Source organism: Manis pentadactyla, chromosome 5 (genome assembly GCF_030020395.1).
Source record: "Manis pentadactyla isolate mManPen7 chromosome 5, mManPen7.hap1, whole genome shotgun sequence".
NCBI lineage: Eukaryota > Metazoa > Chordata > Mammalia > Pholidota > Manidae > Manis > Manis pentadactyla.
In genome coordinates this window covers 31052547-31073094 of record NC_080023.1, presented here as the reverse complement: position 1 = coordinate 31073094, position 20548 = coordinate 31052547, and the positions used below count along the sequence as shown (strand labels likewise).

At 38.9% G+C, this 20548-nt stretch overlaps 1 protein-coding gene across 1 annotated transcript in view; it reads right to left on the bottom strand.

Annotated features, from left to right (window-relative positions):
* The window catches only part of NWD2 (NACHT and WD repeat domain containing 2), a 149915-nt gene that overhangs the window by 79263 nt on the left and 50104 nt on the right, over positions 1–20548 (bottom strand). The window contains exon 2 of the mRNA XM_036908442.2: positions 8918–9006. Within this exon, the coding sequence (XP_036764337.2) occupies positions 8918–9006 (89 nt within the window). The remainder of the gene's footprint in view (positions 1–8917; positions 9007–20548) is intronic.

Genomic DNA, 20548 nt, shown 5'->3' with positions numbered 1-20548 from the left:
TATCTATCCACCCACTTGTTTTTACTTATCTAACCCACTTCCCCTTTTCTAAAGCAGAACTCAGAGGAAGGAAATGGGGAAGCATGTCTACTGAACTGTGCCTCTCTCTTTCCTTCCACCATTCTCCTAGAGATCACATGGGGTAGGTCCCAGCTCTGCCATACTGACAAACTGGGCCATTTTCTCTACATATTAGATTTCCAAGGCTAGAGTTCTATGGTACTGGTTGATGCTCAAGAAGTGATTAAAAGAATTTAGTTAATTCTTCTAATTCTCAAGATAACAGTTTTTGTCTTGATGCATAATCCTTCTTGTATTATGATTATAATTCAAGACAATATTCCTGAATATACTTCCCATTCATATTTCTTCTGCAATAGACACTAAGCACCTCTCACAGATGCCTTTGGCCAAAGGTCTTTTGCTGTACTCAGAAGAGCAAAAGAAAAATACATGAGAATAATTTCATTACACTAGATTTTTGATCAGGAGAAAGACTTAAAAAAGTGAAAGACAGAAATTAACATTGGTTGAGTGACTTACATGTGCCAGGGACTTTGTTTAGCTCATTGAACTCTCATAACTATCTTGGAAAATAAGCACTATCACATTCATTTCACAGAATGGTCAATTATGTGTCAAAGCAACTGACCCCAATAAATTGATCAAGCAATTTATCCAGAGCCACAGAACTGGTAATTTGTAGATCCTGAATTTGAATCTGAGTCTAACAGAAACACTTATCTTGTTTTCATTATATTCCATAAATGGCATAATGTGCTGCATTTTATTAAATCCAAAATGTCAGTTGTAGGCTGCCCAAATATTGTACATTCCACTAAAAAAGAAATGTACTTCCAATTACACTGTGACACATTTATCTGTAGGAGAAATCTTGCTTTCTGAGATGTAAAAATGCTTAAAAAACATGCATTGTAGAATGAATGAAATCTGGTAAATACTGCTCAAAGATGATTATTTGAGCAGCTGTGGATAATCTGGACCAGAACACAAAACACTCAGGATAGGGACAGATCAGAAAATGTTCCCATAGTCATTCAGCTATTAACAAATGGAAGCCTGAGTAAAGACAGAGCCTTGTGAAATGGAAATAAAAGGCAAACTTGTAAGAAACACTGTGGCAGGAGAATCAATGGGAACAGTGGCAGTTTGGATCTAGGTCAGAAAGGGTGAAGAATGGACTATAAGCCAAGCCTTTAAAATCGGAAGACTATGAAATAGTAGTGTTTGGTAGAAAGACAGACATGAGCTGCTGGGGAAGGGGAAGATGAGGTTCAAGGAAAAAACAGCCCAAACTCTGCCAGGTAGGGGGTCCCACATTGTGGATAAAGTGAAGGTTCTTATGGCCAGGATTCTCACCAGGCCCTGGTTGGCTGGCTCACTACACACGTGTGGGCAATATGTTGTTACTGACTGTATAAAAAGAGCTCCGCCCAGTGCTCTGGGTGACACAGTGGCATGGCTGCAAGGGCTGCACGAGAGCAGAGATGAGACTGGAGTGGTGGCAGTGCCAAGGACAGAGACTGAGATGGCTGCAGGGCCAGAGAGGCCCAGAGGCAGAGATCGGCTTGCTGCATGTAACTTGCTCTGAGTGGACGGGATTCTAGTAATTGACCTGCCACCGTGGGAATAAAGTTGGGTATAAATCCTTTCACTCCAAGAATGTTCCACTGTCATTTTTCAGTCTCTTTGAATCCATAGTGAACTTGCCCAGGGCTGAAAGCCATTGGCAAGACACACGTGAAGACAACAAAGGCTTTGCAGGGAGATAACTTCTTGCCTTTTGCTACCAGGCCAAACCAGTCCCAACTTGACCCCAACGTGGGTGCAAATAAAATTAAGAACGCCCAAACCACACCTCATCATAATCTCATTAAAATAAAATTGTGGTCCCCTCCCCTACCCCAGCCATGGGCTTTTCTGTGTGCATTTTGGGAAAAGATGTGCACTCCAAGAAGAATGGGTGTATAACTAGAGCTGTCAATCAAATGACCTCACTCTATCAATCAAAGAAGTGCTGTCCAGCTAGGTCATGATAAATAGACCCTCCTCTAAAAGTTCGGGGCCTCTGTCTACCTTGATTCTGGCCCGTTCATATTGGAGTATACTGAAAAAAACTTTCCCTCTGCTTTGCTCTTGTGTTTCTGCCTTTCAATTCTTTGCTCCGGTGGGGATAAGAACCAAGGAGAACAAATTCAACCCCTAACAGCAGTGATTGAGAAACTGGGAACTGAGAGGAGGAGGATGGGCTCTGTTTCAGATACGGGATTAATGTTCAAGACCAGGACTGTCTTCATGTGCCTGTGGAGGGGGCAGAGCTGGAGATGCTGATGGGATAACTCACATAAGCACCAGCTTAGGGAGACGATGACTCTCTAACTGGGGGTCTAGAGACAAAAAGCCAGGTGGACAGGTGTGGACCTGTGCTGCTGAAGGAAACACGGAGATGGAACCTCAAGCCAAGAAAAGAAGGACAAATTCCAGATCAAAGGGCTCAGCGGGCACCTTTGCCAAGGATGAGCATCCGTCCCTTTGGCGCCTTCATGTGGCATCACAATGTCATCGTGAGGCAGGAAGCAGGCACGGCAAGCTCTCCCTGCTGGCAGGAGCTGCAGCTTCCATCCTCACACCTCCTACACACCTAGGCCCCCGACACTTGTCTGTCAGAGAGAAGGAAGAGAGCTGGCACCAGCACTGGGGAGTTCCTCCTCTGAGATCAAGTTACTATACTTCATTGCAAGGGCATATGGGGGAAATCTTTTTAAAAGCTATATGCAGTAAGGTTGCAAGAAGGTAACAAATGGCACCCATCAAGACAAGGCTGTTCACTAATATCAGGAAATAAGCATCCATCACCTGCCTCTCTCCATTTCAGTGTAAGCCTTAAGACAGCAGGCAAATGAACTGCTGGCTCTCAGTTTTAGTCTGTTGCCTCATACATACTATTATTCAGTCCTGATTCCTGAAAGTTGCATAACTACTTCAGGTTATGGACCTTATTAATGCAATGTACAAAAGTGAGCAAATAAGAGAAACAGTTACTAATTTGACAAGTGAAATGATTCTCTTAATCATCTGGAATTTTTCACACGTACAAATAAATTTCCCTTCCCATTGCAGCTCCTGTGTCCGCAACTTTACACCACTCCCCTCTAGGGCTGCACAGTCCAGCACCTGAGCCTCTGGTCACATATGGGAGTCGAGCACCTGAACTGTGGCCAGTCCAGATTGGGATGTGTTATGAGTGTACAACATACACTGGACTTTGAAGACTTAGTATGAAAAAAGAATGTTAAATACCTTATTAATTTTTAATTGATTACATGTTGAAGTGATAATGTTTTGGTTAAAATGACTATATATAATATCTTACTAAGATAAATTTTACCCGATTCCCTTCACTTTTTAAAAGCATTGTCAGTAGAAAATTTTAAACTACATTTGTGGTTTGCATCTGTGACTCACAGTATACTTTTGCAAAGCACTGGTCTAGACTCTCAATTTGTAGATCTTATTCACTTAATCGGTCAATTCACTTCAACCAACCAACATTTATTATGTATATAGTATGAGCCAGGTACTTTAAAAATGCTGGTGATATAAAGATATAAATAATATGATTTCTGACCTCTAAGAGCTCTCAGTTAGTGGGGAGGTGCATTTTCAAGGCAATTTAAAAAACGTCATGACAAATGCTATTAAAGATTAGGAATAAAGCACTATGGAATTTTAAAAGAAGGAAGTTCACTGTTTCTTGAAGAATGAGTAGAAGTTTTTTCAGTCACTTGCTTGGGGGACAATTTAAGAGCAGCCTACACAGAGGGCACAGTGGGTATGAAGACTCAGGGAAAAGGAAGAATGAGTTTGGGGAACTGAATGTAATTAAGAAAGGCTCAAATAGGCTGCCTGTGGGAAAGGTGCCAGGTAAGACCTCAGCGGTAGACAGGGGTGGAAAAGAGAGCCTTTCGTGCTGCTAAAGAAGTGCAGACTGTCTCTAGGAGATGAGAGTCACCTTTGCATTTCAGAAATATGTAATACTGTGGGAGACGGACTGGGCGGGTATGGTGGGTAGAGGAGGGCTGAGATGTTGGAAAGAAGGAAGAGATGAAGGGCAGCAGACCAGTGGCATCTCTGTGGAGATAGTGGAGATGACAGTAATATAGACTTGAGCAAATGGCAGACTGAAGAAATAGTTAGGGAGGGACAATAGCAGGTCTTTGAGATTTACTGGATGTTAAAGGTGAAGAAAAAGGAACAGGTTTATGAACTTTGGTGACTAAGATGAAATGAGATAAATGTTAGGTACCCACTCAAGAAGCTAGCTACAGAATACATTCTTAAGAATGATAATTAAATTGAGCAGCTGCATGAAAATGAAAAATGGATGTATCCCAAGCATCCAGGTGAGTCAAGTGGCCCCTACTTTGGAGATCCCTCCTCTAACCAACTTCACTCCTGGCTCAGGGTACCAGAGAGGACTAGATGGGGCAGATTTATAACAATTCAGGGAGTAGAAGGTGGGTTATTTGGGAACAATTAATGAGTTCTTGGAAAAACTAGGCCTTGAGCTGGATATTGAAAAAAAGAGTGGAGGAAAAAAGGGTATTTCTGATGGAAGAACTGAAATAGACATAGCGAATGAGATTTTAAAGGCAGGAATGAACCTTCAGCGAGATGCGCTCCAAGGACGGGCTAAGAATGGCTTGACTAACATGGAGTGCTTATGTTGAGAAGAGTGGGAGATGAAGTTGAAGAGACAGCCAGGTCATATTAAAGTGGGATCCTAGAGGCAGCAGGAAAGCCACTGAAAGCTTTCAAGCAATGGAACTGAACAGCATGACATTTAAGCAAGATTACTCATGGGATCTTGTGTAGAAAAACTCGAGTAGGGTGATGGTGTAGGCAGTTCTGCTTAACAAACTAAACCCCACTAAATGTCAAACATTCTTCCAGGCTCTGGGGACTTAGAAATAAATGAGATCTAGTCTCTTCCTCAAAGACTTGCAACCTCTTGGGGGTAAGCAGGGAACAAAATCAGTTAAAATACTTTTTGTTCATACTATTTTTGAAGCAATGAGAGGTATACCAGGGTCTCAGCAGTGAGAATGGAGTGGAAACATCCAAAGCAAGAAACCTGTGGATACAATCACAAGACTTTATTTATTGAGTCCAGCACCACCTGCTTTTGCCTTAATCTGTCCTGATTTTCCCCAATTTATTCCCTTGCTCTTCCTTTTTATCACCTTCTCTGTAGCTGAGGGACCTTACTGAATACTGGGAAATTAAATAACATATTATTTAAACACCTTGTCTTTTTCTGAAACCATATGTATTCTCTCTACTCTGAGTGGGCTTGACATTATTTCTATTCAGTTGTTTCCATCTCTGAGCAACCAACATATTTGTATTACACATAGAATTAATTGAAGTTCACATAGAGCATTTGATACTCATATTCATTAATTTAAATGAAAAAATAAAGAAAACAGCCTGCCAAACAGCCAGATAGATAAAAGTATATGGCCTTGTGAGTCCATAGTCTATCAACTTAATTTCATAAAGATTTAACTAAATGACCTATTATGTGCCAGATATTTGACTAATCATCAATAACTTGAATATGACTCAATTTCAGTCCTGAGAACTTTTAGACCTTACAAACAGGTGATGAAAAATTTACTTAACCAGATGTCTCATTATTTCTACGGCTCACTCTCTTCCATGACATGATCATCTCTTATCTGCACTATCTTCCTGCTTCTATCATTCCTTACCACCCCCATTCTAGTCCCTCACAGAGCTTGAATCTCTTGAACTTAAGTCCTATAATGTCACTCTTTCCCTTATTACTCACTAAAATTCTAAGTCCTTAATCTTGGCCCACAAGGTCCCATGTTATCTGACTTTAATGTCAACTGCTACAATTATTTCCCTTACTCCACTCACACTTGACTTCTTTAATGTTACTAGAATATTCTAAACATGCTCCCATGTCAGACCCTTTTCCTGGTTGCCTATGCCTGAAATTCTTCTCCCAAAACATCTGTATGACTTGCTCTATCACTTTCTGCAGATCTCTGCTCAAAGGCCATGTTATCACTGAGTTCTTCTCTGACTACCTTGCATTCTCTAATCCCTTACCTTGTTTTATTTTTCTTAAACAAAACACATCTACTACCACTAGAATTATCATTTATTGTCTCCCCCAATAATAATGTAAGCTCCACAGGTGGGTCTGATTGGTTTGCTCATAAACTCCCAGCACTTGAAATGGTCACGGGCATGTGTGGTCAATACCCAATGAATACTTGAATGAACTGGATAAACAACTGGAAGTTAGGCTTAGGATTTTAGGGCAGCAAAGAGGAGGGTGCATGTCATATCCTAGGAGGGACAGGGGGATCAGAGAAGGCTCTCTGAAGCAAGTAATGTTTAAGCTGTGACTTCATTCAGTCATAAGCTCATTCATTCATTCATTCATTCATTCACTCAACACATTCTTAAGGAGTTTTACTATGTGCCAGGCACTACTGTAGGACCAGGAACATAGCTGTCATGAAAGCAGACAGGTCCCTGTTCTTGTGAAACTTATAATCTAGTGGGAGAGAGACAATCAGAAAGTCAGTACGTGAGTAAACAAGAAAAATATTGGATATTGACACATGCTATGCCCATTCCTGAAATGGGGATGTAAAAGAGCACATAGATGGTTACTTTAGGTCATAGGGGAAGCAGTTCTAGGAAGTGACATTTCAGTGGAGACCTGAAGGACAATAAGGGAGCACTCATGTGAAGATGAGTGGGGGAGGATTCCTACAAAAAGAGAACAGCCAGGGCAAAGTCCTTGAGTGGGAATGGGCCTGAAGTGTTCAAGGAACCAAATGGGGTTCTGCTCCAGGGCAGTGGTCAAGGACAAGAGGGACATGACTGGGGGTCTTGAGAATGAGCAGGACTTCGGAGGTGGAGCAGGGGGAAGAACCAGACTAAAAGCACTGTTGGTAGAGAGGACAGCAGAAAGGCAAGGAGACATGGAATGGAACACGGAATAGACTGATGTGTTTGCGTGACTCTAGGAAATTTGTTTCTCTTGGGTTCAGTGCATGACCAGAGATGGAATCCTGTTTGGGTGAACTGGCTTTTTTTCATGAAGCTTCTGGCATCATATTTTCTTGCAGTTGAGAAAAGAGAACTGTCTCTCTGAAAATATATCCTCAGGTAAAGCTATATTCAACCTACCAGAAAGACTATACTAACAAAGTATGTTTTTAAAAGATTTAGACATACAGGTGAACTTCTTTTAGGCTTAAAGGTAGAAAGGAAATGTAATCTTGCATATTTTATTTATTCCAAACACAGCCTCAGATATGTAAGCTGTCACTGCCCTCCTTTTAGACACTGAACTGAAGGTGCATGGGTTAAGTCCCCTGCAGTAGAGCCAGGGCTCAGTTCCCTATCTTCTTTGCCCAGAGCTGTTTTCACTGCTCATCGAGTGATTCAGTGCACCTGCCTAGAATGATCCTTGCCATCAATTTATTCTATGGACCTGCTTCTACAGGTTTCCTCTGGCTTTATCTGTCTTCTGCTGTACCTACTTATAATGTAGAAAATATGCTTTTCTTTTTTCCCCCCTCAGCTAATCCTAATCAACACCATATTTTATGGGGGCTGTTACATAGCTCAGTACCTTCTTCCCTCTGCTGATAAATATGACACAAACCAAAACAAACTAAAAGATGGGACTAATATGCATGAAAACATTTCTTTATAGTTAAATGGAGTCCTCCAAGGAGTGTTAAAGTCTTTGCAAAACTTGACAGATCAGAATTTTTGTAACAGTTGAGACCCTGTTATCAGTAGAACCAGATTCCTCAGGGAGGGTAGTGCTGAGTTCACAACAAGGAATTTAATCTAGGTTCCCAATTTACCAAGTCAATGGTGACTTATGCATAACCATTTAATATGTGTGTTATAATTGACTGTGGCTGATGGCTGACTGACACTATGCACAGAGATTGAAGCCATTTGAAACTAGTATTTTATGCATCATATTAGAAAGTATCATGAAGTTTACCAAAATAAAATATTTCTTCAGGAGGCACAAATCAAGGGTGAAATTTTCTGCTACTAACAGTGGTGCATTGTGCATTTATATCACAAACCTCTAAGTACATATACCTCAGTTAAGAGCATTGGAGTATTAAGATGCCCATTGTAAATGAGGTTGAAAATTTTTGACTAACTCTATTGCAGGAGTCATTTATTTTTTACATTTTGAATGTCCAAGATATGACCAATGTTTTCTAGTACTTTTCTATTTGGTGTCAAAATCAATGGTGTCTAGAAATGCCAGGCTGTTCATGAACTTTAGTGATGATATGCAGACTTACTGTCTCTTCAAATGCTGATTTTTTTTTTTGTAAATGGTAAATCCTTTAAATGCCTTTAAAGGAAAAAGGACCTCTTCCACTGTGAAAAAAAACTAAAAGGCAAGATAGAAGGCAAGGACCGGCCAGGCTGTTAGAAGGAAATACTTGTGAGAAAGTTCATCTCAGTTTAGATGCAAAACATTTCTAGAGCTCATGGCTTAAAGGCAGGTAGTCAGTAACCTTCACCTTTTTGATAATAACAGACTGTCAAAGAAGCAAATAAACACAGTTCAAAGAAACAGGTGAGCCCAAACCAGGCAGGATCCAAGGAACAGCATAAAAGTGCAAAATACCAAAAATGGCTATCGTATTTCTATTTTCCAGTGTTTCTTTTTAACCATGCTTAAAGAAATGATATTTTTCAGGGCTTAAAACTTGTCTTTTGGAACACCCAAGTTGTGATAAGAAACAAACACAAATGTTACTTATTTAGCTGACATAATTAAAAATGAAATTAATATCAGAGTTACCTGAAATTCTAATCCATAGTTTTCTCTGCAGAATTCTCTCAATTTAGGATACACGTTTTCTTTTAGTGCCTGTCTTTCTGCTCCTGTGTCTGTGGTAGAAAAACAAACACATAGAAAGTGAGTTATGTCCACACATGCATATGTAGCTGGAAAACAGTGAAAGTTTACAAATGAATATTAACATTACTATAACCAAGCTGGAGTGCTGCATTATGAAATTATGGGATATTTGATTGCTGGCGAAGACCTGCTCTTAACAGAGGAGGGGGGTCAGAGATCCCTCCACTAGGCACACACAGGGAACCCCACTAGGCAGTTCAGTGTATGCTGGCAGAGCTGAGAATTCACAGTTGATTCTTTATGCCCATGTGGACCTTCACATGGAGCTCTGAAATAGCCACAACCACACTGTCTTTGGAAGACATAGAAGGAGAAATGGTAGGGCTATCAGGTATTTCAGTCCCATTAAGTGTAAAAGTTACAAAAACACACACAACACACACACACACATTAGTTACTGACTTCCCCTTTCTCCTCCCAAGGAAAGAAAAACCAGACTCAAGCACTATTTCCTCTGATTGAGAAATAATGTGACTTTTGTGAAATTCAGTACAATATCTATGCAATCAGTACAATAGTTAGGAGAGACAAACTGTGGGAGCCAACATCCAAAACCAGAAGATTCAATGCACAGTAGAGATGTGATTGGCTAACAGTTTAACAGAGTAACACCTCCTACCTTGGGCTTAGGGACGACCTGTTATATGAGAGAGAAGTTGTTTTAAATGTTCCACACCATGTAAAAGTTTCTAAATAAAATACTTTGTATTATCCATGTCATTAAACAAATGCAAGAAACAGAAAACCTGAAACCAGAAGAACCATGGAATATGTTATGTATTTAATGTTGAATATTTTTACACAGAAAGTGATTCCACAGCCCATGTACCAGACAATGCTCCACATCAATGATGACGCAGTAAAATTCTTACAGGGAAATGAAAGGCTGTTCCTCACCCAACTAACTGCAGTGAGAGATGAGAAACAGAGTTTTTGAAAGTTAGGCTGATGGGTTATCTCATAAAAAGTACCATTTGTTAAATGTGCCTCAATCCCAACATAACTAGGAAACATTTGCATACCACATTTATGACGAAGGAACCAATTTAAAAGAATTTCCTTTTTAGTCTCAAGCACAACTGTCCATTCAAATTCAACCATATGCCATACTGACCTACTCTACTCTCCTACTGTTCTCAAGCCTATTTTGAGATGCAAATACCCATTCTCTAGAATCTGAAATGCAGCTGCGGCCTGACAGAGAGACAGGAGTCAGTGTTTACATGGTAACCAAAGAGTCAATTCAAGACCTTCTAGATTACCCTGCAATCCAGAAGAATAGTGTCTTTTCCAACCATAGATCAAACATGGACCTAAGTGCAAAGGGAAAGCAGGAGGGCCGAGCAGAGGAGTGGCACGTTTGAGCAGTGACCGTGCACTGTTATGGCACCGGTGGAGGCAGTGTACAAAGATTTTACATGATTTAAAAGACCTTGGGATCAGATGCCCCTCCTCCCTCACCCCATTTTAAGGGCCAAAAATATTAACTTCACAATAGAGCTGACAATAACCAATCTCTCTGAAAGGCTACAGTTGTTTGAAATCCAGATAACAAGTCACTTTAAATATAAGAAAATACTACCAGATGTGAATGTTGGGAATATATTAAGCAAAGATTAAGATATTCTAAAGAAATAGTATCAAAATAATACATTAATAATTACGAGATGACACAGAAAGCAGAAATTGTTTTTTACAAATATTATTTTAACTCAGTTTATTACTAGGTACTGAGACCTGAATGTGCCATAGTAAGGAAGATAAGACAGAAATATAGTATCTAATTGCTAAATATACTGAGTGCTTACTATAGTCTAGGCTCGTGCCAACTAATTCTTTATGTATTTTCTCACTTCTGACAACAACCCTACAAAACAGGTAAATGGATTATTCCTTTTTTTATAAGAGGAAACTGCAATACAGAGAAGTTACGAGACTTGCCTGAGGTCATATGTCCTCTAAGCTGGAGAACCTGGGTTTGAATCTAGAGATCTAGTTAGGTTTTTAAAAATGTGAGTCAGCTCATATCACCATCTCATTTAAAACCCTCCAGCAGGTCTTCATCAGGAAAGAAATCATACTCTGTATTTGAAATATTTTCCTTCTCTTAAAGCTCATCTCTTGCCACTTTTCTGGAGTTTATGGTCACCCCAGCAGCATGGATGGTCATTTGGTTTCTCAATTACATTCTCACTTGTGGCCTTCGTTCCAGCTGTAACTTCTTCCTGGAATGCTTAGTCCTGTGATCATCTCATGGCATCTCCTGTCATTTAGGTGTCAGCTTTAATGTCACCTCCTCAAAGAGGCTTGCTCTGAGCCTTCCATCTGTGGGTACACTCTCTAGCACATTTCTTCTTTAAAGTCTTTGCACAGTACTCATCACTACTGCTGATATTTGTTTACTATACTGTCTCCCCTACTGTGATGTGAGCTCAAATGGAGTCAGAACCTTCTTTTGTCTAATGGACTGCTGCATCCCTGGTGATTAGAATCACACTCAATTAAGAAATGAATGAATGAAAAAACCCACACATATGCCAGTGACAAGAATGAGCTGACAGGCAATGCTCTCTGCAATTACCTCCAGAAACAGAAGCGTTTCCTGTATTACAATTTGTTATTGGATGGATACAGAATCAAAACTATGTGAATTCTGGGAAATAAAGAATGGGGTTTACAAAGTTGGTTTCATGAGGCAAGGAAATGAACTGAAATATTGATTTCTTTTTTGGTTTCTGTGTTTCTGGCAGAATGCTCATATATTTTACCAAGTATGTTGGATCTTTCTAAAAATGTTAAAGAAGCAAACATCCATATCTGACAGGCATTTTGTTATTATAAAAATGACTCATACTTTCCCATATTTGTTCTAATGTAGGATGATTGGCTCTAGGAAATGGAAAAGTAATTAAGATAGAATGGATTAATTATGACGGATGGCAGATAAGCTGGCTTAATTATATTAAAAAAACCTGATTCATACTGACAGCAAATATGGATGGTTGGCAATGAAAAAACATTAGAATGTCATAGACAGGAAAATTAACTCACAGAATGTCACACATAAAAAGGGACCTCTTAAAAAAACAGCTCTGAGACAAGGAATGACATCATTAATTCTTTACACATAGTCATTGCCTCCATTTGTATCTGCCCAGCTCCTTAATGCTTTTAAAAGTTGCATTAACACTTTGGGAGCATTGGGAGGTTTTTAAGGAGTTGCTTTCTAAATAATTCCTCGATGATTTCAGAGTTAATGAAGTCTCTGTGCAGTGTTGAGTTTTCCACAGGAAGAACATATGTTGGGGAATAAGTTTGATCAGTGCCATTATCCTACCTCAAGAAGGGTTTACATTAATTTCAAATTTTTATTAGAAATAAAAAAGTGCCAAAATCACTCCATTGGATTAGGACCTCTTACTGCCCCTACCACACTCAAACTCAAGGCCATGGATATTAGATTAAGCTATTTCCCACTTGGCAGCTCAGAAAATTTATTTAGGATCCATCACACATCCTCTGCTACAACTGTCACTCCTCCCTGGTTCCCCAGGCTTCTGAATTTTGCACTTGCTGGGATTCTCTGTCTTTATCTGACTCCTTAGCCAATGATCCATGTGGACACCCTATCTGGCTTCCGTTGTTGCTGCTGTTTGGGTTGACTTACTTGGTGGCTTCCCAGAAGACATCTTCTCTCTATTTTTTCTAAGGCTTCTGTGCACAACCAGCAAAACTCACCCTTCCTTATTTCAGTATCACCAATCCTGTCTGTTTTATCATAAACATTTTGAATTTGGCCATTCTCTATTTTTGCAATCACCATCTCTCAACCTTGAGAGCCCAAAATTCTATTTAAGTGAGTTGTATTATGTCCTTCCTCCCTGCAGTCTTAAACTCCACAGAGTTCCCAGATATAAATCCCCAGACAAAATAAAAGCAAAAATTATTTTGATCATTAAAGAACTTGGCTGGCATCTGGTGGCCCAGAGGATAAGGCCAGAATGTTCAGAAGATGTAAATGTATCTTTTAGCTAAGTTCTATCTTCTACTGCTCTTTACCATGTACCCTTCAAGTTTTCCAGATATTACTTACACATACTACTTTCTATGCTCTGAATTTCTGATCTAGTGTATCCCATTTGCTTGCCAGACTCTGACTATCTTGAATCCCAATCAAAGGCAGCTCACTTTGTGAATTCTTACTAGTCAGAGACAGTCATGCTCTCTCCAGGTCACTCCATAGCACTTGCTCACCCTTACATAACAATATCACTTATTCTACTTTATTCCAATTATTTATTTTCAGATTATCTCACCCATTAGACTCATGAATTCATGAAAAGCAGGGACTATCTCATAAATCTTTATACCACAGAAATTAGAGCAGAAATTATAGTAGACTCAATAAATGAGTGAGCAAATAGATGCTACTGTAAAGAAAACCTTAATTAAGCCCACATAAAGAATTTATCTCCATAAAGCTAACACAAATCAAAATCCAATGTCATTTTCCAGCAATAGTTGTGTGTTGATAGCATTACTACCAGTGTGTGAGTCTGGAGTGTACATTATAATATGAAAGAATATGGCATAAGAAGGAGCTCAGTAGAGCCTCTTCACAATGTGCAATAATAAAACTGGAAAAAAAAAAGGTCAAACTAAGCATTTTAAAGCTCTGTAAGTCAACAAGAGACCAAAGGCATAAAACAAACTGGAAAATGATTATGCATGAAAAACAACTGAACTCTGGGTACAAACAGTGTGAGTCTGTGGGATTCTTGCCTGGGGCTGTCTCCCATCACCCCCTTAACTATACTCACCCATTTCAGAGAAGGTCAAGCTGTGAATATCAACATCTTCTTTGCCAGGGAGGACTCACTTAATTTGGGGCTAAGTGTGGAAAAACTCCATGCCCTTCCATGTTGCTAGGAGCCGTAGCAATCTCAAAGGTACAGAAATGGGGAAGCCCAGTGGCTCAGCTAACCTGTAGCTTCATCCATATTTGATAAAATCAAGGAAATAAATAGCCATAGAGGCTATTGATAAGCTCTCTGCACATTCCTGGCTGATGGCAAGGCATCCAGAAATACAAGAGTGACTGGAAGCTATCCGTATATTCCTGGCTGACTCCAAGCCTGTGTATATGAACAGTAGAAACATGAGAAGGCCTGGTGGAAAGTAAAAGCTGGGATAGAGTAAAACACTGGCTAAACTTTGCATGTGTTCCCCAACCCACACAGACCCCCTGGCAGAGGGTGGAGACTAATTGGCTTGAGATATTTGTGAAGAAATACTGACAAGTCACTGACGGACACTAAGATTGCAGACAAGTGGGTGACCCCTAGAAAGCCAGGAATCATCATCATTAAATAACTGGGCAGAGATATCCCAGCAGCCCATGCTGTGGGAAGTAGATTCCACAGACTTAGTGTAGGCAAGTTACTAAACAAACCAAAAACATACAAAAACAAATTTAAAAATAGCACTCAGAGGTAAATATCACAATCTAGGTTTGTTACAATCTATCACCTAAAATATCCAACATTTCTAACAAAAAATTATGAGATTTACAAAGACACACAGAAATGCAATATATGATAAGGAGAAAAGAAGCAGTCAACAGAAATGATCCCTGAGTGGGTTTGTATGTTGCATTTAGCTGACAAAGACTTCAAAGCAGCTGTTATAAATATATTCAAATAATATAAAGTAATCATGTTTAAAGAATAAAGAAAAATGACCAAGGCTCCAGAAACCTGTGGGACAACATCAATTATAGTAGGACATATGTAAATGGAGTCCCAGAAGGTAGAAGAAAGGAGGGGAGAAAAAGTGAATGCATAATTACAAAAATGACCCAAATTTAATGGAAAACATTAATCTACACAGCCAAGCTGTTCAAAGAGCCCAAGTAGGATAAACACTAAGAGATCTACACTTAGACACTTAGTCAAACAGTTAAGATCAAAATAAAGAGAAAATCTTGAAAGTGGCATGAGAAAAATGACTCATCACACACAGGGAACAATAAAATTAATGGCTGACTTCTCATCAGAAGGATGGGAAGCCAGAAGACAATGGAACAGCATACCCAAAATATAGGGGAAAAAATGTCAACCAAGAATTCTGTATTCAACAAGACTATGTTAAAAAAATTGACTGTGGTGATTTCTACAGCCTAGTCTCAATAGCTGATGAAACAACTAAACAGAAAATCAATAAGGACATAGAAAATTCAAACAGCACTTTCAAACAACTTCACTTGACATTTATAAAACAATCCACCCAAAGGCAAAAGACAAAACAGCTACTTAAAGGCAAAACATTCTTTTCTAGTGCTCCTATGATATGTAATAAACTAGAATACAAACAAGTCTATAAATTAAGCATAATTGAAATTACAATAAATATGATTTCCAACTATAATATAGCATTAGAAAACAATAACAAAGAATTTTAGGGATTCCCTAGACATCAGGAAATTAATTGACATGCTTCTAAATGACTCATGCATCAAATAGCAATGCAGAAAGAAACAAAATATTTTGAACTGAATGAAATGAAAACACATGTCAAAATTCATGAAAGGTAGCTAAAGCAGTGGTTAGAAAGAAATCATCTTTAAGCACCTATAGCAGAAATAACAGGTCTCAAATCAGTAACTTATGATTATACCTTAAACTAGAAAAAGAAGAGAAAACTCAACCCAAAGCAAGCTGAAGGAAAATTAGAGTGGAAATCAAGGAAATAAAACACAGGGGAAAAACAGAATAAAGTAAAAAGTTGGTTCATTGAAAGATCAATAAAATTTACAAACTTTCACATTAGGTTGGCCAAGAAAAAAGAGAGAAGAGAAATTATCAAAATTGGGAACGAACAGGAGCCATGTGGCATTCTGACGCTTATGGAAGTTTAAAAAACTGCAAGAGTATACTATGAACAATAATTTTATTCCTAATAAATTAGAAAAGTTGGATAAAATGAACAAATTCTAGAAACACAAATTACTGAAACTAATTAAACATAAGAAAATATTAAGAGATCTATAACAAGTAAAAAATTTGAATTAGTAAAACTCTTCCCATAAGGGAAATCACCAGCCCTAAGTGTTTAACTAATTATATCAATATTTAAAGGAGAAATAATCCTTTACAAACACTGTCAGCAAATAGAGAACACTTCTCAACTTAGACTTGACAGCTAAATTATCCTAAACCCAAAGCCAAAGACATCATAAGAAAAAACACAAAACAAAAACTACAAACCAGTATATCCCTTATGAACACAGAGGCAAAAATCCTTAACAAACTACTACCAATCTGGACCCAGCAACATATACAGTATGTTCAAGTGGGATTTATTACATGAATGAGAGGTTAGTTTAACATTTGAAAACCAATTAATGTAATAGGCCATGTTAATAGAAGACATAACCATATGTCTTCTATTAGATGCAGAAAAAAACATTTAATGAAGTCTAATAACCATTAAGGATAAAAACTCAGCCACAGGAGACAGAAAGGAATTTCCTCACCCCAATAGAAGACATTTACACAAAACCCTAGAATTAGCACCATGCTTCATGGTGTAAGACTGAATGTTTTCCAGTGTGATCAGGAATACTTTCTTGTCACTTTTGTTCAACATTTTAATTGGAGGTTCTAGTCAGTGGAGTGAAGAAAAATATAATACCAAAAGGCATCTAGATGGGAAGGGAAAAAAATAAAACTATTTTTATTCTCAGATGACAACATTTTGTATACAGAAAGTTCTGAGGAATCCAGAGAAAAAGTACATGCTTGAGATTCTTCAAACTGATCTACAGAATACCTTTCAAAATCCCAGCATATTTTGCAATTGTTTTTTGAGAGCCATTATTTAAATTAAATACAAAGCACACCTTGGTCAGTCTTGCTTATTACCTTCTCCGTTAGGTGCACCAACTGTTATCAGACAGAGAAGATAGTGGAGGGACTGAGTGTGGCTCTGGATCCAAATTACCTACGTCTGAATTTCAGCTCTTTTACCTACCAGCTATGTCATCTTGGGCAAATCACTAAATCTTTCTGGGTCTCAACATTTTTTTTCATTTATTTTATAGAATCAACATTACTAGTCAACCTTATGAGGTTGTTGTGAAGATTAAATAGAGTCTCTAAACAACAGCTGGTATATGGTAATTGTACCATAAATGCTTGCAATTATTTTTATCAAATAACTTGAGGGGTGTTAAAGATTTATTAAGGCATTTAAAAAATCTATGATAATTTTAAGTAAATATAATAGTAAAGTAGCTACAACAATCATGATATCTTGTCCCATATTATAGTCTTTAAATTGATTAAACTTTCTAGATATTTTTCAAAGCTTTAGGAAAAACCATTAGTTAAGATATAAATTTCTTAATTAAAAATATGTATCATCAACTTATCAAAATACTTTTAAAAGTTTCTGGTAGGAATTTACTAACTGTATAATTTCTACACCTCAATACATTTTAGGAACAAAGTGTCAATTATATAATGCTGGACTTGTTTCTGGTAATATTGAGGAAAAGAAACCTGCACAAATATCACACTAAAATATGACAAAATATTTAAAGATATATCTTAAATGTGTCACACAGTTGGAAAAAAACTAAGCAATGCACAGAGGCCTAAAACACAGTGAAAGAGGAATGTCAGAAAATAAGGGATTCTTGAGGCAACTTTTAGTTATTTCCTATTAAGCCCTGGTGACCAATTGTGGGGAAAATTGAAGTTCCTATGTCCAGGATCCTCACCTCAACCTAAACTGCTTGATGATGTAACAGGCCTGCTGCTACTTTCATGCCTATAGGCAATAAGCTATTATTGACTTGAGGCACTATATAAAGAGCTCTGTCCAATTCTCTGCATGGAGGCAGAGATGGAGGAGGATTACAGACCTGCAGACTATTGGATGCGGACATAATTCTAGTGTTTGACCTATTGCTGGGAGAACAAGCTGGATAATAAACCCTTTTACCCCAAGCAAGTTCCATTGTCTTTCCTTGGTCTCACGGAAACCATAATGAACTTGCCTGGGCTGAAACCCATTGGCAAGACAGCTGGTGACATCAGCAGGATTCATTGTTGACCAAGGAACAGAACAGGCTGCCCTTATGAGAGGGGTGCCTCAGCAGGTGGCCCCTGTGAATGGGGAGACAGTCAAATGTCCCCCAGTGGTTATGTGGTCTGAGGTGGCTTGCCTCCTAGAGGACTGGGCTCCACCCCAGGACTGGAGGCAGGTGGAGGTGACACCTGAGGCAGTAGAGGAGGCCCTTGGTATAACAATTAGGTCCTTTAAGAAACAGAGTGCCCATGAGGAAGCAGAAACTGTGGGTTGGCTGTTTCTCACAGTATTAACAAAGTCTACAGATGAGAAGAAGGTGCTTCTGAAAGAGACGCGAGAAATGGCAGCATGAGAACATGAGCTCTGAAGTGCTATGGATTCACTGGAGACTTGAAATGGCATTGATACAAGAGGAGGCAGCACAGAATGCTGGCTGTGAGGAGCTGTGGAAGAAGTAAAAGATTTGTTGAAAAATGAAATTGTGCTCCTGTGAGGTACTGTGGAAGAGGTGAAGGCCATGAAGGAGAAGGACAGATCCCTGCAAAAAGCACAAGAAGAGGCAGTGCGAGAATGTGAGCTGTGAGGTACAGTGGAGGAGGTAAAAGATTCTTTACAGAATGAGACATCAGCACTGCCAGGAGCTCTGAAGGAGGCAAAGGCCATAGAGGAAAAGGACATACTATTGTGGGAAGTACAGGAAGAGGCAGCACAAGAACGGCAGCTGCAAGGTATCGAGGTGAGGGTAAGAGAGTTGTTGAAGACCGAGCTAGCATTGCTGCGAGGCATTGTAGGAAAGGTAAAGGGTTTGCAAGAGGAGGCACTCAGGGGACTGGAGAGAAAGGTGCCATCAGCCACAGATATGGAGGAGCTGGGGAAGGATGAAGGGGTGGTTGCCTATGTTGGTATTATTAAAACATGTATCGCCCTTTAGGTCTTTGTGGATTGGGCATACATTCTAGCAAAAAACTGCTACTTGCTGGGGTGCATGGCGCTCCTTATTTGTACCACCACTAAGTGTGAGTCATGAACTCATCTGAGCAGAACTGGTTTTGAATATAACTGAAATAACCTCCTCAGGCTTGACGATTATTATAATTTTTGTTACCTGTATAAAAATTTTGTTGTATCTTAATTTTTGTTATTATCTTCTGTTGCTGTTGTGGAATCTGGTTACAGTGCTCCTGCTTTCTTGCACAGGGACCATTGCGGAAGATTGAGAGCATGTAGACTGTGAGGTGGAATCCCAGAGGGGTGGAGTGTGGGGAAAATTGAAGTTCCTATTGCTAGGACACTCACCTGAACCAAACTACTTGATGATGTAACTGGCCTGCTGCTAGGCTACTGCTTCCACACCCACAGGCAATAAGCTATTATTGACCAAGTCACTATATAAAGAGCTCTGCCCAGTGCTCTGGACAGAGGCAGAGACAAAGGAGGATTACAGACCTGCAGACTGTTGGATGCAGATGTAATTCTAGTGCTTGACCTGTTGCTGGGAGAACAAGCCAGATAATAAATCCTTTTACCCAAAGAACATTCCATTTTCATTTCTCAGTCTCACTGAAACCACTATGAACTTGCCCAGGGCTGAAACCCATTGGCAAGACACCACTAGTGTTCGTCTTTATGGGTACATAGTAGACTGGAGATAAAGCACAGAGCCCCAAAGTGATGAGTCTAAGAGGAAAACCTTGCAGAAGGTCATGACACCACAGAGCTGTATCTTCAGTGTGAGGATGAATCAGAAATAAGTCTTCATCAGCATGAAAATTTGCTGCCATAACATTTACATTAAGTGGAATTAAAAACAATCGCCTTGATATTTGTAATCACAAGCTGGGTCTCTTGCAGGATATTAGTGCAAATTCATCTTACTTAAGGTGTGACAAATCTCAAGCCTATAATTTATTTTAAAATAGTCCTGGTTTGGTAATGATGTCTGGTGCCTGAGAAGCATATTTTCTAACAATGCTTTAGTGAATTCAAGCAAATTTTAAGTTCCAAGAATGTTAAGCCAATACATATATACACACATCAAAAAATACACAAGGAAATAAAGAACCATGAGTGAGAGCCAACAAAACAAAAAGCAGCTAAACAGATTCACACAGAACTATGGAATTATCTGCTATACAAAACAAGTAGTTTTTTTGTTTAAAAGGAATAAAAGTAGGCATTGAATAAAAGTAGGAACAAGAAACCAAGTAAAACAACAAAGCAGATTTAAAAAACAACCAAATACTACCTCTAGGAATGAAAAAATACATAAATTAGACTCGAGGGGATAGTTAAACAGCTGAAAAAGATAAGTGAACAGAAAGACAGATGTGAATGAATTTTCCAGAATACAGTACAGAGAGACAAAGAAATTAAAAATATGGGAGGTCAATAGATATGGATAATACACTGAAATCTAAC